The sequence below is a fragment of the Arvicola amphibius genome, chromosome 14, assembly GCF_903992535.2.
Source record: "Arvicola amphibius chromosome 14, mArvAmp1.2, whole genome shotgun sequence".
NCBI classification, from domain to species: Eukaryota; Metazoa; Chordata; class Mammalia; order Rodentia; family Cricetidae; genus Arvicola; species Arvicola amphibius.
This window is the reverse complement of record NC_052060.1, coordinates 17,653,144-17,678,306: the sequence shown is the minus strand read 5'-3', so window position 1 is coordinate 17,678,306 and position 25,163 is coordinate 17,653,144. Positions and strand designations below refer to the sequence as shown.

The 25,163-nt window shown below is 37.3% G+C and overlaps 1 protein-coding gene across 2 annotated transcripts; it reads left to right on the top strand.

The window, feature by feature from the left end:
- The first annotated feature begins 1,033 nt into the window (after positions 1–1,033).
- Positions 1,034–14,295, top strand: LOC119800984 (acidic mammalian chitinase-like). 2 transcript variants are annotated; one of them, XM_038311391.1, is made up of 11 exons: positions 2,889–2,958; positions 5,553–5,582; positions 6,097–6,298; positions 9,623–9,679; positions 10,504–10,669; positions 11,200–11,324; positions 11,496–11,619; positions 11,891–12,076; positions 12,881–13,000; positions 13,095–13,236; positions 14,201–14,295. In XM_038311391.1, exons 1-11 carry the CDS (start codon positions 2,934–2,936, stop codon positions 14,293–14,295), a joined length of 1,272 nt encoding a protein of 423 aa, XP_038167319.1. In that variant the 5' UTR covers positions 2,889–2,933. The 2 variants fall into 2 exon arrangements, with proteins under 2 accessions (XP_038167318.1, XP_038167319.1); XM_038311390.1 differs by lacking the exons at positions 2,889–2,958; positions 14,201–14,295 and adding an exon at positions 1,034–1,058 and having other exon boundaries at positions 13,095–13,244.
- Positions 14,296–25,163: the final 10,868 nt, after the last annotated feature.

The following is a 25,163-nucleotide window of genomic DNA, read 5'->3' as shown; positions in this document are numbered from 1 at the left end:
GAAGCAGGCTGTGTTAGTGAATCCAAGGACCCCCGCAGATGAAAAGGCACACTTGTGGGGAAGAGTGGAATGGGGTAAAAAAAAAAAAGCCAGCAGACAGGAACACACCCCACTGGGTGGCCAGAAAAGCTTAGGGACTTGGAGAGGGCCTGTACTCAGTTCCCTGGGACCTTCCAGCCAAGCAGCCACTCACTCACCTCTCTGGATCCACTCAGCACAGAGCAGGGCCTCTTGCTGGGCTCCAAGGAACTGGCAGACAAAAAGCCAGGCTTGGAAGGCAGGGTGGCCCCAAAGTAGCCCCAGCAGTAGGAACACTCTTCACTGGCTTCCTGGACCCCTCAGTCCTGAAGCAGGCTGAGTTGGGGGATCCAAGAACTTTGCAGATGAAAAGGGATACTAGGGGGCAGGGTGGAATGTGGTGAAGAAAACCAGCAGTAGAGAACATACCTTGGAGGGGCCTGTACTCAGTTCCCTGGGACCATCTGGTCACGCGGCCACTCACTCACCTCTCTGGATCTGCTCAGCACAGGAACAGCTCATATTATTTCTTTTGAATAAGAATTTCCCTCAGTCCCCAACCTTAGGACTTTCATGTGATTACCTGAAGGAAGTAAAAATGTTTGAAAATGACTAACAACTAACATGGAATTATATTATTTCTTTGGAATAAGAATTTCTGTTTGGTTAGGTAGGAAGTATACACAGTAAAAATGAGTTGCTGTACCTAAAGAGGTGATACATGTCTGGGATTGCCAAAATTATCTAGGCTACAAGGCTGTTCACTGGAGTTATGGTCTCCACCCACTTCTAGAAGACATGACAATTTTATCCATACAGGGCAATAAAGGTATTGGAAAAACACTAAAATATAAATTGGTAGTGTAGATCTATAGAGTTAATAATTAGCCACACACACACACACACACACATCATGCTGAAAACTTTCCACTAGAAAACTCTGTGGTGACTGAGATTTCAAATGATATAAAAAGCCAACTAAATGGAACACTTCTGTAGCAGTCCTGAAGACACCATGGCCAAGCTCATTCTTGCCACAGGTGAGTTGATACTCAGACACAGAGCCTCAGTCTTTCCTGATTCTTTCCTCACAGGATCTGACAAGAAGCAATTTTGACATTATAACTCTACATTGGCCATTCTTCATTTGTCATTGAAAATTTTCTTTCCTTATTCACTCTTCCCCTTTCTTTCATAAGTCCATAGTTGACAGGATACCTTGCCCTCACTAATATTACTGGTATTTAGTGCTCCTTTTGCTCTTTTTTACCATTACCTGGACCTCTTGTTCAATCTGAGATTCGCAATCTATTTATTTTCATGGGGCTGTTCTGGTAAAATATTTGAGGGGTGAATATCATGATTTTATTTCCATGGAATTGGTTGTAAAGAATATACTTTATTTTTATTCAAGCAATTCTTCTCACACTCTCCTTTTTTGTATATCTGCCTTAGGATTCATCCATGTTTTTAATATTTTCAAAGAAACAATTTCTGATCTCTTTTTTTCTGCCTGGCTTTCTTTGCTTCCTTAAACTTTCACCTCAACCGTCTAATCTTTGAAATTCTTCTTCCTAGAAGTTTATAAGGATGACATTAGATAGATGAAGTGATACTTCTCAGCATGACTATTCTGCCAATATGAGAACTTTAGAAGTTGTGATTGTTCCTTCAGTTTATTCTAGGACAGCCATCTTGTTTGTGGGCAAAGAAGAAGCAGAGAGTATGATGATGCTCTGTGAGTGATTCCAACTATTCCTTTTCAGTTGTTTATTCAGCTTTCATATGCTTTTTTCTTCATATGAAACATTTCAAAATAATTATAAGCCAGATATGAATTCTAACCTCAAAGACCATGTACTGATATATAAATAGTATACAGTCACTAACTTTTAACATTATGGGTACACCAGATTCTCTCTCTTCTTCCCTCTTCCCCTCCTCCTTTTCTTTTTTCCTTCTTTGTTTTAGATACAAGATATTACTATAGTTCAAGCTCCCCTGGAACTCACTATGGAGTCCATGCTTGACTCAAACTCATAGAAATTTTCCTAAGCCTCCTGTTGCAAGGATTAGAGGTGTGAGCCAACACGTGGTTGATTACCTCATTCCTTAAAATCTTCTCTCATTAATCACTTCGTCCTTTTCTATTTTTGAATGTCCATCAGTTCCTTGTCTGTTTCCTCATCTTTCTGGTATTTAAACATGGGAGGGCTCCTGAGCTCAGTCTAGACAATTATTTTGTTTTCATCCTGGCTTCACTAAATATTCTTAAATGTACGCTTTATTCTGATGACTCCTAAATGTCTATTTTTAACTCCTGCTTTCAGCCTGGGTTCTTCCCTCCACCTCTTGGCACTTCATATCTACTGTCCCAGTACATGTAGCTCTTTCTTTGGAATCCCTAATCCCCCAAATCTTGCCCATTCCTAAAAACAAATGTGAAGTAAATGTTGAGAAAAGTGGCCCCTCAATAGGGAAAAGGAAAGTTTTTGGCACTGACCATATAAATTACACATGAATTATTCTAGGAACAACCAACCATTATTCAAGCAAAGCTAATAACTTCCAAAGGTTTTTATTGTTTACCTGCCAATAGAAACATACTTTGGTGCCAGGTATAAAAATTCTGTGAAAGAAAACCTGATGGCAGTATCTTAATAGATGTTTACCAGCCTTGGGATGTGGGGGAAAGGTTCTTAAGCATCACAGTGCTTATTTGTTACTGTGTACTCTACCTCCTGCTAGGAGGCATGGCATTAAAAGCAGAATCAGTAGTAGGGACCTGTTGATTTACCAATTAGCCACAGATATAGTCTAATAAACATTTTCTTTGAAAACCTTTGTGATTAATAGGGACAAAAATATTATATAAAACTAATCAAGACTGTGCTGGATCAGTACTGAAGGCAACCATGTTCAAGCTCATTCTCATCATTGGTGAGTATATAATCAGATCTAGAGACTTCTTACTTGGTTTCTTTATTATTATTTTTATAATGCTGTTGGTATGTATGTGATATTTGGGCTGAGTGCTTGCTATTGGATTACCAATTTCAGGACTTTCCCTGGGGAAGACTATTTTTCTTTTCTTTTTTTTTATTAAAAATTTCTACCTCCTCCCATTTCCTTCCCCTTTCCCCCACTCTCCTCCCCCTCCCTCTCCAGTTCGAAGAGCAGTAAGGGAAGACTATTTTTCTTACTCTCAACATTTACTAGTTGGCCATAGTTCTTTGTGTAGGGTTGAGAGCAGGTGAAATTACCCTCTTTTATGTTAACATTGATATTGGCACTCCTTTTCTGGCCACAATGCTTTTGAGACTTCATAGGTGTGGCTTATCTCATATTTTTATGAGATAAAAATCTCATAGAAATCTCCCTGGTCCTGTAGCTCTTCAGATCTTTCTACCCACATCTTCTACTATTATCCTTGAGACTTTGACATAGGAGTTATATTATTGATGCATCAGTTATGGCTGGAACACTACATAGTCAATTGTTCTCTGAATTTTGATCAGTTACCAATTGTGCTTTTATGTAATAGTCTCATTCTGCTTCAAGGAGATGTTTGTTTAATGAGAGGTAAGAACAATATTTAACTGTAGGTAGAAGGTTAAATATTTTTATGTATGTAGGAGATATGCTGATATAGTAAGGTAGAAACTTGACATTCTTTTCCAAGGTCCAAGACTTTACTAGCCCTAGGTAATTGGCTGTGTTTCTTGGCATGATTTCCCTCTGGTGAGTGAACTAAGTTTCTTTCTTGGTGTTATTTTTATTTATTGGTTATGTCCATAGAATAGCTTTGTCTAAGATGAAGCAGTACTGTTACCAAACTATGTAAGAAGTTACTCAGAATTATTCTTTAGTCACCCTGTATAGTCTTTTAAGTCAGTGATGACATAAAGTGTAACCCTTAGCAATTAAATCATTCACACGGTATGATTTTTAGATATTTTAGGTAATCCCAAAATATACTAGCTGTGCTAAATCTGTAATTTCCAAACTTTGCTGAAATTCAGAAATTTTTAAGATAGAAACATCAACCTTAATCTGTTAAATAGAACAATAGTGGTCTGTTCAGCTTGATGGTGGTTCAAGCCTATAATTCCAACACTCAAGTTACCAAGACAGAAGGAACTATGCCACAACTAGCCTAAGTTCCATGGTGAGATATTGTCATAAGAAAATGAACTGTGTTTAATCTGAGTAGAGGCATCTTGAGTCTTAAATCATTGTTACTCTGGTGTAATTTCATCGGGTTTTCACAGACGCTTCAAGGCTTCATATAAAACATCTCAAGGCTTCAGAAGAAATCTAATTCTCTGCTTTAGGTGATGCTTTGTATTTTACAAGGCTAGGTACATTCAGTCTTTGAAATGAGAGGCAGATTTGAACATGTGATCCCTGAGTAGAGTGAATTTGTATTTTATTTTTTCTTTTATAAATCATTCCAATGTTTATTAAGCCCACTTAATGATTTCTAAAGAAGAAACATCATTACCTTTACACTTTAAATAGTGCATTGTTTTTAAAACATCATGGAGGAGAGAAAGAGACATTAAAGACCAATTTAGCACTAGGCTCAGTAAGCAGTTTGGTAAAATATTCTCAGATTGATGTTATAAACATAGTGATAATTTTCTGGCAGTAGACTCAAGACAGATTAGGAAATTTTTAGAGTTACAGGCTGTTTAGTTAGCATTTTTATTGCTTTGAAAAGACACTATGACCACAGCAGCCCTTACAAAGTAATACATTTTATTGGGGTGACTTGCTTACAGTTTCAGAGGTTCATTCCATTATCATTATGGCAGGGAGCATGGCGCCATGAAGGCAGGTGCTGGAGCTGAGAGTTCTACATCTTGTCAATGAGACGTTGGGTGGTATCCTGAGCATAGGAAACCTCAAAGCTACCCAACAAGGACATATTCACTCCAACAAAGCCATACCTTTGAATAGTGTTACTCTCTATGAGATTATAAGGAACGATTCCATTTAAACTAGCATTTTGATGAAATTCTGAAAGAATTCTCGAGGGGCCCCAAAGAAGTATTTAAATGTACCGAGTAAAGTATGCATCTATGACAGATTTAGCAAATAATCATGTGGAACAGAGGCAAGAGAGAAGCAGTCACATGTAGCTTAGGTCTTATTCTGAAGGCCAAGAACATACTTCTCTGTGTAAATGTTGAGATGGTTTCTTTTCTTGAAACCGCCACCTTGCTTTCTGGCTAAATGCACACTAGCTGCTGTATAAAGATGTCTGACATTTCTTTTCTCACTGTATTTTCAACCATCTTCTATAGTCTTTATATTCAATAAAAGTATAACGTGGAAGGTAGAAGACAGGCCTATGGCTCATTCTGAGCAGTGAAATAAGAGACGGGCATGTATTTGCTAAATTGATCGCTACTTAGCATAGCTGAAAAGTAGTACTGAGGACGTGACAATCTGTAATAATCAGGAAAGCCTATGAGCTTCTGAATAAGTTCTTAGTGAACAGCAGCTAAACATGTGTTTTCTGTTCCTAGGTCTCAACCTCCTACTGAATGCCCATCTGAGTAAGTCAGTGGCTCTATGTTTTATTATTAATAAAGCCTCAGATCTCCCTAAATTACTCATCATCCAATATTCTTAATATAGGTGATTATTAATTATAATATTTATATTTTATAAAACATGACCAAGAGATGACATACAGAAGGAAATGGGTTAACTTTGTGGAAAGTCCACTATTTGTTCTGTTATCTCTGCTATCACACATGGCATGATCACTAGAGAGCCATAAACTGATATCTGCTTAGCTCCACATGACAACTGGATCCCTATTATTACAAGTCTAAGGAAACCAAACTGCTCCAATGAATTTTTCCAAATTGAATATAACCTACTTTAAATCAGTTGCTGTTCCTAGGTTGGAGTTATGTGTCAGTCTGTGAGAGTTCTCACAACAATCACTTCTAACTAGAAATCAGGCTTCTGGGGTATAGGAAAGAAAGGAAGCAGGGACAAACTATGAACCCAGGTTATCAGCTTCTATGAAAGCCTATTATTCTTATTCCTCACCTCTCACAGACTCTGCCTACCAGCTGATGTGTTACTTCAACAACTGGGCTCAGTATCAGTCAGATATGGAAGGCGTTAAGCCTGATGACATTGATCCTTGTCTGTGTACTCACCTAATCTATTCCTTTGCTGGAATTTGGAAAAACAATATCACCATGACCAAAAAGAAAGACTTAGATGACTACAAAAACTTTAATAACTTAAAGAAAAGGTAAGGGAAAGAGATGATGTGTAATTTGGTATCTGTGAGGTCAAAAATTGCCACATGTCAATGCTTCTTAACAGTACAGAGTTGATGGATTTGAGGTAGAGACTCAGTTGTCCAGTTGATGCCTTTTATTTCCACAAAATGACATACTTTATCACTAAAACAATAATAGCTTGAAACATTTATGTATTACAAAATATTTCTTGTGTTTATTAATATATGTGTTGCCTTAAACACATGTATAAAATGTATTATATTTATTTATTGCGTCTGTAGATGTGAATGAATGTTCACAGGCATGTCACATATGGAAGTCAGAGGACAGTTTTTAGGATGAGCTCTGTCAATACATTGGTGGGCACTTGGAATTGAATTAAAGTAATCAGACTTGATGGCAAGTACATATATCCACTGAGACATCTTCCCTGCCCTTGAACAACCTACTTTTAATAGTCAAATCTACTATTGATAGTTTCTAAAATGCTGCTTACTATTTATTAACTATAAGAAACACATTGAATAAATGTGATATCTTGAAATTGCATTTTCTATATCAATTAGATTTTGTACAACTTGTATGTATTACTAACCTAATCCTCTTTTCTCTGACCAGGCTGTGATAAGTACCAGTTCTCTTACATCTGAGTTTAAATATTCAAAAGTCCACTCACACACTTCTTGTTTTTCTGTATGTTATGTATTTTGTTTATCAATGTCTCCTCCATGTTCATGCACACTGTTATATAGGACAAATTTCTCATTTTTTGTATGATTAAACTTCAGTGCTTACATACAGCATATCTTTTCTGTCTACTTATTCACCTGAGGACACAATAAGGGATTTTATATCTTACATTTTTGTGAAATTCATAGTATCAGTACTATCTTGTCAACCCATTGATTTCATATCTGTTGGAAAGAAATCAACATGTCAATTTTCTGGATTTGTAACTTTTAAAGGATTATTTAGATTGTTTTCTCTATTGGCTACATTAAATTATACCTGTACCAATAACATCTAAATGTTTTCTTTATAAATTTCTTTGACAAAATTGTCATGTTTTATTATTCTTATTATAGTCATTCTAGTTGGTGAAGGTGATATTTCAATATTATTTAATCAAATTATTTCTGGTTTGTATAAACTTAAAGTACTTTTCTCATATACTTACAAGTGATTTGTTTTAAAAAAATGTCCAATCATGATGTTAGCCCATTTTTCACTCAGGTTGTTTATTCTTGGAGGTTTTGGTTTATGACATATATTGCATGGTAACCCTTTACCAGATAAATGGTCTTCAAATATTTCCTCTTGTTCTCCAGTTTTGTCTCTTTAGTCTGCTGATTGTGTCTCCTGTGTTCTGAGATGTGCTGTGAGGCAATCCCAGTGAAAATCTTTCTTTCTCTTCTCATTGTTCTGGAGATCTTTCTAAAAAAAATCGCTGTTCAGGCCAAATTTGTGCAGACTTACTCATGCTCCTTTCAGGGAGTGTTATAGTTTCACAACTTATGTTTGTGTCTTTAATCTGCATTGGTTTGGTTTGTACATTTGATATGAGGTAGTGGTGCAATTTCATAATTCTACCTGAAGAGAAATATATATATAACTTATATCACCTAGTCCATTCAGTGTTTAAAAATTAGCTACTTTTCCTTTCTTAGTGTTTTTAATCGCTCAGAACCAACCACCATGATATCAATTAATTTTATCAGAAAGGGAGAGGTCGAACATCCAATAAATTAGAAACATGAAATAGCTCAACAATCAGAAGATTGTAACTGGAGATTTCTTTCCTGTCTGCCTGTTCCCAAATACCCACTCTGAGGCTTCATATTATTTAAAAACTTTGGCTAATGACACAGGCTTCCTACTAACTAGGTTTAACATCTTAAATTAACCCATTTATATTTAACATGAGGCTCATGGCTTGTTGCTCACATCTTGCTTGTCCAGTGGCTGTTGGTGACTCACAGACTCTGCCTTCTTTCTCCCTGTCTCTCTATTTGAATTTCCCACCTGGCTCTATTCTGTCTGTTTATTGGCCAAATCACCAATGGTAATAAGACATATTTACAGCATACAGAAGGGCTTTCCACATAAGAAGAGTTTTCTACATTCTAATAGAATAATCTTTTGTGGAAAATGAAACAATTCCTGGTAACTTGTAATTTACAGATCTATTAAGTATATCAATTAACATGTAAGACAAGGAAGACAGGCAACTTCTACCATGATTAATGATAATATCCTGCATACAGCTATAAGAATATAAGCTATTATTTATAATGGAAAAAACCTCTTATATTTCTTGCATCACAGATAACTTGATAATATGTGAGTACCTATTCCAGCATAATCTTCCTTTCTCCTTAGGATTCTGAGGAGGAAGAATCAATGTACTTAAAAGTTTAGTGTTGTCTCCTTATGAACCTTGCACTTTGGAAATTAATATTTTAAACTACTATTCCCAAGAATGTATATATTTCCAACTCACTGAAGTTGTGTTAAGTGTCAGCAATACTGAAAACACGATATCTCAACTAAGATGTACCATTTTATTTCATTGGACAGGATTTGAGATAATTGTGCTATTAAGTTGTGAGCACTAGAAATATCGAACAGTACATTGTTTGCAAGTATTTTGGAAGAGGAGCTTGGGAGGAGTTGGAGTGCAGAGAGAAAAGAATGGGAGAGATGTAGATACAGTGCTCATGTATAAAATTCTTATATATATATATATATAATATGCACACATATATACACATATGTGAATACACTAACAATTAGTGAAAAAGAGGACACAAATTTGAAGGAGAGTGGGGAGCTATATATGGGAGGAGCTAGAAAGAGAAAAAAACAAGGGGGAAATGTAACTATATTATAATTACTTTTGTTTTGTTTTGTTTTTAGAGACAGGGTTTCTCTATGTATCTCTGACTTATCTGGAATTTACTCTGTGGACCAGGTTAGCCTCAAATTCACAAAGATGTGCCTGCCTCTGCCTCCATGACTTCTGGAATTAAAAGTATTTGCCACCTTTGCCTGGCTATATTATAACATCAAAAATAAAAATATGAATTTACAATAATCTGTACCTTATGTTAGATTTGTACAAGTGGCATTGATGTTCTATAGGATAATGGCAATGCAAAAAATAATTATAATAAAAGTTTCAGTAGTGGAGAAAACTGTTCACAGATTTATTTTGTCATGCAAAATAAATCAGATGAAAATGAATCAGATGAAAAGGCTCAGTACTATGAACAGTGCCATTTAACTAGAAGGACCCTTGGGATTTGAGTTTCCTCTTTCCTGTTGCTCTAAAGGAACAACCAGCTGAAAACACTCCTGTCCCTTGGATGCTGGAACTTTGGAGCTGCCCCGTAAGTACCCTGCAGAGAGATTCTCATTCATTTACTATTAAAGACAAACTATCACAGCGTGATCTCTGTTTCCTACGTAATTCCAAAAATTACGTAGGGTTTCCACTAAGTAAATATGTTAACTAAAGAAATGTTTAAGCTGGGCAGTGGTGGCGCATGCCTTTAATCCCAGGACTCGGGAGGCAGAGGCAGGCAGATCTCTGTGAGTTCGAGGCCAGCCTGGTCTGCTAATTCCAGGACAGGAACCAAAAGCTACGGAGAAATCCTGTCTCGAAAATCCAAAAAAAGAAAAGAAAAGAAAAGAAATGTTTATACTGGAACCTCAATACTAACTAAAAGACTAGTGTGTATTTCATAGTTAAATTAGGATAGATATTGTGCTACTCCATCCCCTAAGCTTTAGTCACCTTATTGCTAACCGACATCCTTCTTAAAGTATCTCCAAATACAAAGCAAGAGGAACAACTGGCATACTTTAGCTCCTTATTTTCAAAAGAAGGGAAAAGAAATGAAGGTGCTTAAGCAATATGACATTTTTAGGAATATATGAACTTGGGAACAATTTGAAGACCAAGCATGTTGAACTGTGTTAGTTGCTTTCAAAACAATACGATCACTTTCAAAGAAAGTTAGAACAAGTAAGAATAAAATAAATGAAATGTCTTCCAAGAGCAGGCATTAGAGCAGGATGTTTGGAAAAACCCACAGAATTGATTGACTCTGTAGGAAGGGCTCAGAGGCAGCTATTCATCAATAAAACATCTGTCTTCTAGTGTGTTCAGAGTCTTGAAGCATTACTATGATTTACTTTGGATATTCCGTAGCTTTGTCACCATGGTCTCTACTCCTGAGAGTCGGCAGTCTTTCATTACTTCAGTTATCAAATTCCTGCGCAAGTATGGCTTTGATGGATTGAACTTATTTTGGCAGTATCCTGGCTGTCATGGAAGCCCTCCTAGGGACAAGCATCTCTTTACTGTCCTGATACAGGTAAGGAAGGAAGGACTCTTTCAAAGGTTTTGAAAACTCAAAGGTTTCTCTTTCCAAAGATCCCATCCCTGACAATGTCTCTGAAGCCAAAAACCTGAGTAAATAAATCACATCCCCTAAGGGACATCAGACTACAATCATTTCACTAAGTGAACATAATTACAAAGTGACTTCTAATGACATATTGCTACAGCCATCGAGTAGTGCATCACAAATGAAAGCTGGGTCCAGAGTATAAAAGCAAGTGTAATTCCAGAGCATGATGATGCTGGGGTGCATTGACTGGTGTTTAAGACCTTTGTCTTGGTTTTTAAATGGCTACTAGCTTTCTGTGGGACTTTGTGAAAAATCTCTATTACCTGTGAATATTAGGCATCTGTAAAGTTTATTAACACCATCTACCCTCATGACTTCATTTATATGCTGATATACTAAACTAAGATAAAATATGTAAAAGCACTTTAACATGCATTTTGCTTAAGGAGTTTAATAATTTCAATTATATCATTCTATACCTTATTATTCTGTAGGAAATTCATAAAGCTTTTGAGAAGGAGGTGAGTAAGAATAAAAAGCCCAGACTGTTGGTCACTGCCGCAGTTGATGGTGCCATCTCCACATTCAAATCTGGCCATGAGGTCCCACACCTGTCACAGTGAGTGATGCACATTGTCCTGTACTACTATAGTGTGAGCAGAGTTTTCTCTTCTTTGGGATGTCTCGCTGCCCAAAGTCTTTGCTCAGAGGTTTAGGAAAAGGTGTTTTGCTGTCATAGGTATGGAGAATAGCCATATGAAATGATTTTAAGAATCTTCCTTTTACCTAGGTCCTTGGACTATATTCAAGTCATGACATATGACCTCCATGGAGCTTGGGAAGGCTACACTGGAGAAAACAGTCCATTATACAGATCCCCAACTGAAACTGGCATCGAGGCCTTCCACAACATAGTAAGATAACACTCAGATAAGTGAAGAGACAGACCATATCGAGATTTAGATAAAAAAAAAATCAACACAAATAATACAAATGTCACATTCCTAAGTCACAAATCATGTCTCGTTGACTATAAATTCATATTTATTGAATTTTTTAGAAGAAACTACCTAATCACTTTTTAAGTTAACATGGAGAAATTTGAACTGATAGAAGGAAGAGCTAACATAACTAAGCATAGGTGTTCAGTGGCTTGGGTCCTACAGCTAACTTTTGCCATGGTAGAAATACATCATGGACAACTGGAAGAACAAAGGGGCAGCACCTGAGAAGCTGGTTGTTGGATTCCCAGCCTATGGACACACCTTCATCTTGAGTGACTCTTCTAAAACTGGAATTGGTGCACCTAGCAATCGTGGTGGCCATCCAGGGCCCTACACAAAGAAAACTGGACTCTGGGCCTACTATGAGGTCAGTAGGTGGCTTAATGTGCCCTGAGAATTTCTTGTACATAACCTGAAAAATAGTCTGACCCTTTCATTTTATCTCCTACTTGCACTAAGCAGAATTTTATTTTAAGGACTTAAAGTTTTATACCATAGTCTCCAAGTAACCAAAAATGATCAGAAGTTAGTAACACACTGTCCTTCCCATTTACACACCATATTCTCAAGAACATTTGTATATTTCCATAAATAAATAAATATGGAAACAATCGAAAAGTCTCAGATTACTATGAATTCCAGAACTAAAAATTGACAAAATTAAAATATTGATCATCTGTGAACAATTAAAAAGTAGCTTAAGATGGAGATATATCTCAGTTGTTCATCTCTTGCCTAGGACATATATAGTCGTAGCTTCAGTCTCCAGTATCGGAGAAATAAAAATGGGCTTATATTACACAGCGATATATTATTCATATATTTGGCAGGCATGGTGCCTCATACCCATTATCTCTGTATTTGATAAACAGAGCAGAAGTATCACCATTTTGAAGTGAGTATAAGCTATATAGACTGAGATCCTCTCTCAAACAAACAAACAAACAAAAACAAATGAGAATGAAGCACTTATTATTGGCAAGGCCTTGGGTGTGATATCCAGTACACAAAATAAAACACATCTGAATCTTCTTAACTACAAATGTAATCAATTAGAGACCTAGGGAAAGTCTTGTGGAGATAAGACAGGGAAGGAAAACAACTATGTATACGCACTTTTTCTTACATGGAATTAATATTTAAAGGATCTGAAATTCTTAACTTTTTTAAGATTTGCACTTTCCTGAACAATGGCGCCACTCAGGTCTGGAACGCTGCTCAACAAGTGCCCTATGCCTACCATGGTAATGAGTGGGTTGGCTATGACGATATCAAGAGCTTTCATATCAAGGTAAGGCATAAGTGGTACTGATGTGCTGGGCCCTGACTCTGACTCTGAGTCCCAGGAAACCAAGTGACTCCTGCTGTCCTTTTTTCTTAACCAGGCTCAGTGGCTTAAGAATAACAGTTTTGGGGGTGCCATGATCTGGGCCATTGATATGGATGACTTCACTGGCTCTTTCTGTGGTCAGGGCACATTCCCCCTGACCTCCACCTTGAAGAAAGCCCTCCAAGTGCACAGTGCAAGTAAGTGACAGGGAAAGCACGTTGAGGGTAGGTAAGTGTTCCTTCACCAACTCAAAGGAAGCCTTGACATGCCTATGCTCTCTCCCGGTGATATTCTTACCATTTCCCCCAACTACTAATCACTATGCCAGCAATTTTATATTCTACAGGAAGTCAGGTCTACTTAGGATTTGTTTGTTTCTAGATTAGCTACCATCTTATAAATATTCAATAGGAAGCCTTATCCAGTGCTTTAACAAATCTGAACTATCATTCATGGAAATTACTGATGTTTATATTAACTTCCGAAGTTTTTCTTAAAGTGCATTTGTTTATTACTTGTATCCACATTCCCCCAGGAAGGTTTTGCATACACTGGATGGTCAGTGGGTAGTTCTTATATGACTTATGTGGGAAATGTCTTAGTTAGGGTTGACTCAAAACAACTTAAGAAAGAAAGGATTTTTTTGGCTTAGACTTCCACATCATTGTTCATTAAGGAAGTTAGGGCAGGGACTCATGAAGGGCAGGAATCTGGAAGCAGGAACTGTTCCAGAGGCCATGGAGGAACACTTCTTATTGGCTTGCTCCCCATGGCTTTCTCTGCATACTTTCTTATAGAATGCAAGACCACCAGCCCAGGGAAGGCACCACCCACAATGGACTGGGTCATACCCCATAAATTACTAGTTAAAATGCTTGCCTACAGCAACATCTTATGGAATCAATTTCTTAAATGAGGTTCTCTCCTCTCAGATGACTTTAGCTTGTCTGAAGTTGAGATAAAACTATCCAGCAACGGGAGGTGATTTTTGAAATCGTGATCTAGAAAGGCTTGATATAATTACTGTTTGCAATATGTGATCTCACCCTAGGGACCCTTTGGTTAATTGTAACCATAATCCATCCCTCCCCATTTCAGTTCTCTTCAAGTCTCAAAGCAGTCAGATCATGTTTTCATTTGTTCTTATGTTATATGTTTTAGGTTGCAAAGTAACTTCTGCTCCAACTAGTGTGATTGGAAGAAGGGATAGCAGCTCTGAGACCTTGGAGCCTGTGTTGCTACTCAGTAGCAAGTAACAGAAATACCATATGCTTCTTCCTCAATGAAATCATAGTCCAGAACTGCCAGACAGAATATCTCATCAAGACCAGTCAACACTTCTGAGTTAAACATGAACACAATCTGCTACTCTTTCCCGGCCCCTTTCTAAGATCATCTTAATTCTACCCAATGTACTAAAATAAAATCAACAGTCGGAACATGAGTGTCTTTGGTTATTTGATAATTTAACAGAAACTCATATTTATTTATTCTTTTTAAAATAATATTTTTATTTTATCTGATAATTACATAGATCTATACAATTTGTTTTGATCTCATCCATGCCACATTACTTGTCCCCCATTCTCTTTGGGTCCCACTAATCTTTCTCACTACTGATCCCATGTCTTCTTTTCTTATGGTTGCTATTATTTTAATTCTCCCTGACTGTAATTAGATCTGATCCTATGAAATGTACTATTCACTGGAAGATGAACAACCTCTTGGCTACCATAACCCTTATGAAAGTGATTCATTGTCAGTCAGCAGTCATAAACTATACTGATTGCTCCTCCATGAAACGTGGGGCCTCCAGATACCTTCTCACATCCACATGAAAGCTTGATTATCTTGATCTTCTGCAGGTTTGGTACAGACAACCATAGCTGCTTTTATCAGATGTGCACAATGCCATATCTAAAAGTCATTGTGTCATAGCTATAATTCTAGCCCTCCAGCTCTTACATTCTTTAACCTACTCTTCCACAAAGTTTTCAGTCTCATATAGAAGTATGTTAAGACAGATATCCCCTCTACATCTAATCACTCACTGTGATGCTTTTCTTCAGCACTTTAGCCAGTTAATTCATCTCTGCTTTTCTCTGATGAAGATGGAAAGGAACACAATTATCTGTGTATCAGCATAAACATTAGGAAGGCAGTTTGACCATATGACTAGAGAAGCAACACCAGTAGGATCACCCTTGTGTCTATGCTTGACCCAATGATGGGCTTCTGATAAGATTTACAATACCAAACAAAAAATTCCTCCTGTGTATAGGCCTCAAATACAACCAAAAAGTCATTTGTGCTTATAATTGCATCAGTGGGTACCCCTTGCCTGGTAGTTTGGTATTGTAGCATGCAGGGTACAGCACTGGGGAGGACCACTGGTGTCTTTTCTTTCCATCAGCATGATTGGCACATTCAAGTGCTATGAGATCTAGCTAACAGGGTGAATGTTTCCTGATTAGTCTTATACTGATCCCCACAACCAAAGTGGGTATTTTGGCAATAGGATCTTAGCACTCCATTTAGTTATGGTGAGCATCCAAGAGCAATTGTAATAGCCTATATGGTTTGTGGTGCTTTGGTACATCCCTGACCAGTAACTCATAGGAAGAGACGACATGCTTAGTACTGAGATTTTCATTAAATAACTCATGCTTTCTGGGATGAATATTGTTCATGCATATTGATCAAACTTTCTTTAAATATAATATTTTACATTTCATTTATAAACTGGTGGTTTCTTCATATATCTTTAGTTTTGGTGTACTCATTTTCAACCCTATACCTTCCATTTATTGTGGTCAGACCAACCCAAGGCTTTCTCCAAGATCCTGATTAAATGATGAAGGGACCCTTATCCAGGGACAGACTTGATAAGGTTTGGTTGGCAGCTGGGGTCAGGGCCTCAAAGTAGTAAAGGTTTCTATAACTGGGAACCCCTATATGAGTGGCTGTATTTTCTGGTTTATTTCCTTAGGTCATGTTTCTTAGGTATCCTTTGTTGTTTTTGTCAACAATTTCTGATTCAGCTCTTTGCTGACCTTGGCCTATTCTTCCCTAGAAAGAAGTATATATGATGTTGTACATTTATTCAAACTTGTTTGGAATAATCCATAAGATTATGAAAAACTTTCTTGTCCTAGGTTTTGCTTTTGAATTCTTTATTTTTCTTCTCTGGTCTTACCGCTCCTTCAGCACCTCTGCCATTCAGGACCCTTATCCCTGTGACATCTGGTGAGGTGATACCCAAGTTGGGGCTCAAATTGAGGAGAAATTATAAAGAGCGAGTATTACCATAATATATATATATATACATACATATATATATATATATACATATACTGAGTCTTATAGCCACCTGTTAGAAGAGAAATGGTAGAACAAGCATAAGTAACTCATTAGACAGTCGGGTTACAAAGACCACTTTTCTCCTTCCAAATGTCTTGTTCACCTCTGTTCCTGTAATGTATTGCTAAAGACCTTAAGGAATTTTTTTCACTTTCATTCAAAAAATATTTCCTTGGTTCCCTACAGAAGACTGTGTAAATTTAAAGATATGGGAAACTGTATGTGAAAGTTTAAATACAAAATATCACCTATGAGTTCAAAATGGGTTTCCTGTTGATAGATTTGTGCTGTAGAATTTCATCAGAGATCGCTTAGACCTAGAGAGCAAAGTTGCTTCAGACAATATTCTCCAAAACAGACAGGGGGATTAAAAATTAGAAAATAAATAAGTAAATAATAGAGGAAAAACCCTTGGGATAAGAAAGCAGCTTCGGTGTGTGTGTGTGTGTGTGTGTGTGTGTGTGTGTGTGTGTGTGTGTGTGTGTGTGCGTGCATTGGTTTTATTGTAACAAAGCAACTTGTACACTGTAATGTTTAAAAAAACTCCCCTTTTATCATATTTAGGATTATTAGATCCCTTGTTAGAAACCTCCACCCTTTATTTCTGTAAGCTGAGTGAATCTGAGTCCCCTGACAATGTATTTTTTTTCTGCATTGTTTCTACAATAGCAAGGGATTTTGTAGGCAAATGGAGTAGTAGGAAAAAAAACACTATCAACAACTCCTGAACAAGTGACTTGACCAGTAATGCCTTGTGGCACAGCAGTTCCAGAGGGCCCTCACTCTTGCTGGCTTCTTGAAGGAGCTGCATTGAGAGGCCAAAGGTTGGTGGTCACAGGAGTCTAGTTCAGGAAAAAGTGTCTTCCAATGGTAAGAGATGGGTTGGGGGTTGGATGGTGACTGCCTTGCACAAATCAACAAAACAAAATGGTAAAAAGTTGAAACTGTTTCACAAGTTCAAGCCTCTTCTCTATTTTAACTCCTTACTTTACTGTATTCAGCACACAAGCTTAAACTTCTAAACCAGTGGCTTTCAACCTTTTTTATGCTTTAATAACCTTTAATACCATTCCTCATGTGGTGACCCCCACCCACAAAATTCTTTTCATTTGTTTCAAAACTGTGACTTTGCTACTGCTATGAATTATAATGTAAATGTCTGCTATGTAGAATATCTGATATGTGACCTCTGTGAAAGTCATTTGACCCAAAGTGTTTGTGACCCACTGGTTAAGAACCACTGTTCTAACCCTTATTGCTAAACTCTTTCTCAGATGCTTATTGGGCATCAGTACAGAGTAGTCACTAATGCCAAAGTCTCCCATGTGGTTTCAGACAAGAAGTTGACTCTAGAATAAGGGATTTGGTCTTCACATGTCTGACTTAATATGTCCTTCATACCCATGTCCTAGGTCAGACTGGATCTTTGACTCTGACAAAAACAGGAAAACAAAACATCCTAAAATAAATTACAGAAAGCAAAAGTTAGACTCCTAACTCTATGGCAAGTAATTGCTGGCACCCTGTCCCTATCTTGAGACTAAGCTGATAGCATTCCCTCTGGAGACTAGATTAAGGTGAGTTACTCTTTATTTTATCTCTTACTCTCCCCCCTTCTTCTTCATCTCTGAGAAAGGGACTTGTAGAGAGAAACAACAGTGGTGTGGGCATTGGTTTTTGTTTGAACTCATTGCTTATTGCATAATTTGCACTCCCCCACGTGTATTACTGACCAGGCATCCCTCTCTTCAAGACAGTAGAGGACGCTTCAAAATTACCTGTATCCATTTTATCCTCTCTAATTGTATAAACTTTTCTTCAGTTCATTAGAACTCTCCCTTGCTTCCACATCCTTCCTTTATCATGGGACATGATATGGTGACTTTGGACAACAGGTTCTCCTTGAACTGCATCAGGATCTTACTAGAAAGCAAACAGATTCTGGTCAGATTATAACTAGCATTTTTGCACTAATTATTAATTTTTGCAGTTGATTCCATAGTAGCCCTTACTCAGCAAGTATAAACTCTCCATTTTGTTAATCAGCTTTTATGTCATGATAATGCTGGATTCATGAAATGAGTTAGGAAGTGTTTCTCACTAAAGTGTTTGAATGCTTTTAAAAAGAATTGATAGTGACTCTTTAACATTTGGTTGAATTTCCATAGAGGAAAATAAAAACCAGAACTTTCCTTTGTTGGGAGATGCCTGATCACAGGTCCTATATTTTTAGTGGTTATAGTTTTACTGTCTTATGCTTAATCATTAACTTGTGTGGGTAATAAATTTCTAGAAACATGTTCATTTCTTTAAGCTCTCCCAATTTGTTCAATTTTTAATCTTTCATAAACTTTTATGTATCCATAGGATTCCTATAGTAATGTCCCTTCTTTACTAATGTTAACCTTCTAATTCTTTTCTCTCAGTTTCTATTTTCTCTACATCTAGCTATTTTACACAAGGCTTTAAAAATATTTTGAAGTAGTTAATTTTTGCTTTCATAAATTCTTATTTTTATTTAGTTCCTTAAGTCATAATTTAGGATTTAATTTGAGATCATTCTTACTTTTCATTGGGTTTGCTCAAATAAAATAGCTCCTTAATACTTAATGTGTTTTATGGGTTTTTATATATTGCATGCATTTGAGCATATAGCCCCAAGTAACTGCAAAAGCTAAAAATGTAGAAAAGGATCATGAATTGACAGCTATTAAGGAGCTCTAGAGATGGGGATAGCAGAACACATATGTTATTCAGGAGAAGTGGGCAAAAAATGGGACTTTTTTTCTGGGGATTTTGGAAAAGCAAAATAAAACATTAAGCGTTTTTGAAAATCATAGGGCAAATTATTTTATAAACTTTCTTAAGAAGCATATTTTATATATACACTTATGAGCACACACACAGTGTAGTTATGTCAAAAGAAGTAATAATTCTCTCCCTAAGAGCCACAGCTTATCTAATAAAACTTGTGTGACAGACATAGGAAACCTCCCTTCAAGTTGTTTGCCAAAGGGATCCTAGAGACTCCCAAACCAATAGAGGCTCTTGCCATTGTCCTTTGTTGATTTCTAGAACCTCAAAGTTAGACCCTGTTGCTGGAGATGCCACATTTTAGACACTGGACTTCAAAGAATTGAGCTGGTACTGACATGGAAGCCTCTTCCCTAAGGAGTAGTTCTCAAAATATCAGAAATGGCTATTATCTTAGGGTTTCTATGGGTGTGTAGAAACACCATGACCATGACAACTCTTACAAGGGAAATCATTTAATGGGGATGCCTCACAGTTCAGAGGTTCACTATCATTCTGGTGGGATATGGTGGCATGAAGGTAGAAATTGTGCTGGAGAAGGAACTGAGAGTCCTGTATCTTGCAGTCAACAGGAAATGGGTGTCACCAAGACACTGGGTGAAGTTTGAGCATGTATGAAACCACAAAGTCCACCTCCATATTGATACACTTCCTCCAAGGTCATACATACTACAACCAAAACACACCTCATAACAGTGCCACTCCTCTTGGGGGCCATTTTCTTTCAAACTACCCCAGCTATTTAAAAAAATAGTAGTGCAAAGAACTAGTGCAAACAATAGTCCTACCCAAGTGTAAGGCTAGAAATTGTACCAATGAGCAGCCAGGCAAATTAGTGGGGAGAAAGCTAAAAATATATCTACCATGTGATCCAGGTATACCTTGTCATATACCAAAGGAATGACCAATCTACTTCCTCAGCCATTCTTATTGTCATTCTGTTCACTATAGAGAGTATATGGAAACAAGTTAAATGTCTACTTCTTGGTTAATAGATAATTAAAACATGGAATATTTCAAAAAAGGAATTCTGTTAAAGTGTAATGAAAATTGAAATCGTGAAAATTAAAAGCAAATTGATGGACTGGAAGAAAACTGAGACTCAGAAAGAGTATTGTTTGGTTTGATTTGCGGTTTCTGTTTCTGGATGTTTAGATTTGAATATAAATCTGAAGCAAAGAAACCAGGAATGAAGCCAAAAACATGGGTGTGAAGTGAGGAGAAGGAGCTTAGAGAGGGAGATAGTTGAACATGGATGACGAATCAATATTGGGAGTAGAGGGACTAAGGAGAGATAAGTAACACCAAAGACATTTGAAAAAGTCACAGGGAAACATTATTTATAAGCTTAGTTAAAAATTCATATATAACATGCATACATGTGTGTTCATGCATACATGTCAAGGTGTTCATGGCTTCAGGGATTCATCTAGCTGGTCAGTGAACAAAGTAAAAAGAACAGAAACAGAGACACATAGGATTGTGAGATCAGGGCACCTGGGTGGACAAACTGCAGTACTGCAGAAGTTTAGCATAATTAATTGCTTCTCTTGTAAAGATTCAGGTATGTCTAAGGAGATCTTTATCACAGAGTACCCAGTCTTTCTTACTGAAGTTTATGCCTGATGTTCTCATGTTTTCTTCTCTTCTTTCTTACCCCCAACCAGGAAAGTTCTTTAGAAATCTGTGGTTTCTTAAGAAATCTATAATCCCTACACAACTTTCTTTGTTATAATCTTCTGAGTTACAAGCTCTGCCCACCATCTGATACAAGATCCCCAAGCAAGAACTAGAACATTTAACCCTGGAAAACATCAACCCCCTCTTGTGTACTCACATAATCAGTGCCTTTCCTGAGATTTGGGACAAGGTCCTGACCAACTTATGAAGTGATATGACTATCTACAAGGCATTAATTGGCCTTGAGACAAGAAAGGGCTAGAAGAATTTAGGTTTAGAGACTTTTTTTTCTTTAAGAACATTTAGGAAAGATATTCTTTATCATTCTCCTAGAAGCCAGGCATGTGACAAGGAACTACAGTTTTCTTTTGCCTGTTGTAGTGATAGCAGCAGCATTAAGGAGAACAAGTACATCACAGAAGGAGCTCTCCATATATTTACAGTTCAATAGTCAAAGAAAATCTACAGAGGTTGACTATGGGTAGATTGAAAGGAAGCCTCTCTTCTACTCAGGGCTGGTACTAATGAACTATTGTATATTCTCAATAAGGACCTTCCCTCCAGGGTATAGAATTTAAGGAACATTAAAGAACAATATCCTTCCCATGTGAACTAACTACTCACAATGTGGGAAGAAGAATGAAAATGAGTGTAGAAAGGGATCATGAATTGACAGCTAGAGGAGGGGGAGGAGGAAAAGAGATAGGAGAAATTGTAGCCAAGATATATTGTATGAGATAGAAAACTTTTTGAGTAAAAGAAAAAAGAGTGTGCTTTAGGTTATTAGAGACAAAGACTTTTAGATTAGAATAGGTGAGATGGAGTGAGAAAAACATAGAAGAATAGCTGCATCTATATATCAGAGATGGTTAGATTCAGAATCAATATGAAAATTTGAATTTCAGAAGGGATAGAGTTAATGACATTCCTTTGTAGCCACTAGTCACTGATAAAATCAATTATATAATAAATTTCATTTTTCTGGGTTTGGTCACTGGAGTGTATTCTGAGAGTTTTTTCTGAAGGCTCTCCTCCACAGACACAGAGACAGAATTGTGTAGAAGGAAAAGAGAAGATCTCATCTGTTGTGTGAACTTCTTCAGCCAATGGCCTTGGAGTTGCTGGACCACTTTGGGCATGGTATTGAGGTAGTTTAAAAACAGATGTAGAAACATACATTCTCTCTCTTGGTGGCTAGATTTGGTTCCTATTCCCTGCTCATGAAGAGGACTGATGGTCTGCGAGTCTACCCCTAAATAAAGAACCTTTTTTTATACTCAATTCTGAGCTACTGTGGGACTAGTTTATTGAGATCCACTACATCTAGCCCCCAATGTGGGTAGAGCAGGATGGGCCATGAACCATGTGGGGTGAAGCAGGTACCCCTGCCCACTTGGCTTGCCAGTGCTGTGACTTGGCGTCTTCCCAGGGCCCGCCAGCCCTAGAATGTTTTTCCCCACAGCAATCCTTACCTTATCCAGCCCACCAGCCACTGCAACCTCTCCAACTGGCACCCAGGCCCCACACACCACCTGCCCCACATATGCTTTATGTTCATGGCTCAAGATCTCTGGGTTCCCTGATAGTCTGACCACCAAAAATCCTTCTCTGTGTACAGAATCAAATTAACTGCATATTTCAGCATTTAAAGACACTGACGATGTGGAACCTAGCTCTACCACTGCAGAAACAATTTTTTGTTAGATATTAGGATAGCTACATCCACTTGTTTCTTAGGTCCATTTAATTGGAAAACCTTTCCCCAACCCTTTACTCTGAGGTAATGTTTTTCTTTGAGGTTGAGATATGTTTCTTGTACAGAGCAGAAGGCTGGATCCTGATAGCATACCCATTCTCTTAGCCTGTGTCTTTTTATAGGTGAATTAAATCCATTGATATTTATGGATATTAATGACCAGTAATTGTTAATTCCTCTTATTTTTTTTTTTTTTTTTTTTTTTTTTTTTTTTTTTTTTTTTTGGTTTTTCGAGACAGGGTTTCCCTGTAGTTTCTAGAGCCTGTCCTGGAGCTAGCTCTTGTAGCCCAGGCTGGTCTTGAACTCACAGAGATCCGCCTGCCTCTGCCTCCCGAGTGCTGGGATTAAAGGCGTGCGCCACCACCGCCCGGCTAATTCCTCTTATTTTTGATGGTAGTATTTATATGTTTCCCTTCTTTGGGTTTTGATTGTGGTAAAAATTTATTGGGTTTAATACTTTCTTTGACTGATGGATGGTGTGGGACAAGTCTGTATTCTGTCTACTATGTTTTAAATAAACACTGTTTGGCCAGTAGCCAGGCAGAAAGTATAGGCGGAACAACCAGAGAGGAAGTAGAGGCAATGAGAACAGGAGTATTCTGGGAAGAAGGAAGCTCTTTCTGCAGTCCTTCCCAGACCACAGAAGAAGCAGAATGTGACCTGCCCTGCTGAAAATGGTACTGAGCCATGTGGCTAACATAGATACGAATAATGGGTTGATATAAGTTATAAGAGTTAGCAAGAAGCATGAGCTAATGGGTCAATCAGTTTATAACATATGGAGAACTCTGTGTGATTTTTCATTGGGATTTACCAGCTGTGGGAAAAGGGCAGGACAGAAACACCAACAAGCAGGCCCTCATGTTATAGATGAATGTATTTTCTCTATAGTATCTTCAACACCTGATGTTCTCTCTTCCATCTCTTGTATTCTGTTGGGTATTCTTGCCTCTGTAGTTCCTGTTCATTTACCCAGATATTCCATGTCCAGAATTACCTCTGTTTGTGTTTTCTTTATAGCCTCTATTTCAGTCTTCAAGTCTTGAACTGTTTGCTCCACCTGTTTGATTGTTTTTTTTTTCTTAGTTTTCTTGGGTTTCTTTGAGAGATTTATTGAGTTCTTTTCATTTTTGTCTTTTCTTCCATTTCTTAAAGGGAATTTTCACTTCCTCTTTAAAGCTCTTTATCATCCTCATAAAATTATGTTTAAAATCATTTTCTTCTGCTTCTTCTGGGTTAGGATAATCAAGTTTTTCTGTTGTATGACGACTAGGTTTCTGGTGTTGCTATGTTGCTTTTTAGGTTGTTGAATAAATTCTTGCATTGATGCCTACACATCTCTTTCTTCAATTGATACTGAAATTGTCTTTGCCTCTTGATCCAATCCTTGTTGTAGCTGTCTGTGTCTTTTGTTCTTGGTCTACTCTGTACTGTCATTGTATGCTTCTCAGGGAGTCACTGGGATCTCTCTAGCCCTGCTCTCTTGGCCTGCTCTCTTGGGTCACTGTCTTTGTGTACTCTATACAGTCATAGCCTGTGCTTCAGAGTTCCTCTCTTGGTCCTCTCTATGTAGTGATAGTTTGTGTTTCAGAGTTCCTCTGAGGTCACAGGGTATAGGAAGCTTTGGGGCAAAGTAGGATTTATAGCTTACAGTGTCTGATCAAAGGTATGGGGGTATTAGACAGAAACAAACTTTTAAATAGTAATGGGCTATTCTTTAAACAATATAGAATGCTAAATAATGCCAGACTATAGAGAGCCCATTGGCTAAATCACCTTATTAACAGCTCTTGAATATGCTAACATTCTCCAATTTCCAATTTTTTCAACAATGAATACAGAATTCCAAGGGCTATTTTACTCTGCAACATGCTGAACATCTAGTTGTTCCCATAACAAACATACTGGGTTATTTTTGCACTCTGTAGGCATTTTCTGGACATTTTTAAAAAATAGATTGCAATAGTTCATTATGTTTCAGTCTTCCCCTTATACTTCAGTATGATCCCAATATAAGAGTGTGCATTATTAGCATTTTAAATTACATCTATAGTTTCTTTTTAACAATAGAGAGTTCAGTGTTTTGTTATCTTAAGTAGACTTTGTAACTAGGAAGTTTGGTAATTATAACACTTAATAGGTGTATGACTTTAGGAGAGTTACTTATGGTATTTCTGTACCTTAATTAATCCTTCATAGAATACAAAGTGTAATGCATATTCTATGCTTAGATGTAGAAACATATGAAGATGACTTGTACTATAATTTTGTTAAGATATAACATTTCGCCGGGCGCTGGTGGCGCACACCTTTAATTTTAGCATTCGGGAGGCAGAGGCAGGCAGATCTCTGAGTTCGAGGCTAGCCTGGTCTACAAGAGCTAGTTCCAGGACAGGCTCTAGAAACTACAGGGAAACCCTGTCTCAAAAACCAATAAAAAAAAGATGTAACATTTCCCTAAATTCTCTGAGAACTCAAATTACTTTTTAAATAATAAGGACTTATTTCTTAAAT

Bases quoted from the DNA above. Each gene is read 5' to 3' on its own strand.
- LOC119800984 (XM_038311391.1), top strand. From the start codon at position 2,934: ATGTTCAAGCTCATTCTCATCATTG. The intron at 11,325-11,495 runs GTGAGTGATGCA...CCTTTTACCTAG, and splicing joins GAGGTCCCACACCTGTCACA to GTCCTTGGACTATATTCAAG. The intron at 13,001-13,094 runs GTAAGGCATAAG...TTTCTTAACCAG, and splicing joins TCAAGAGCTTTCATATCAAG to GCTCAGTGGCTTAAGAATAA.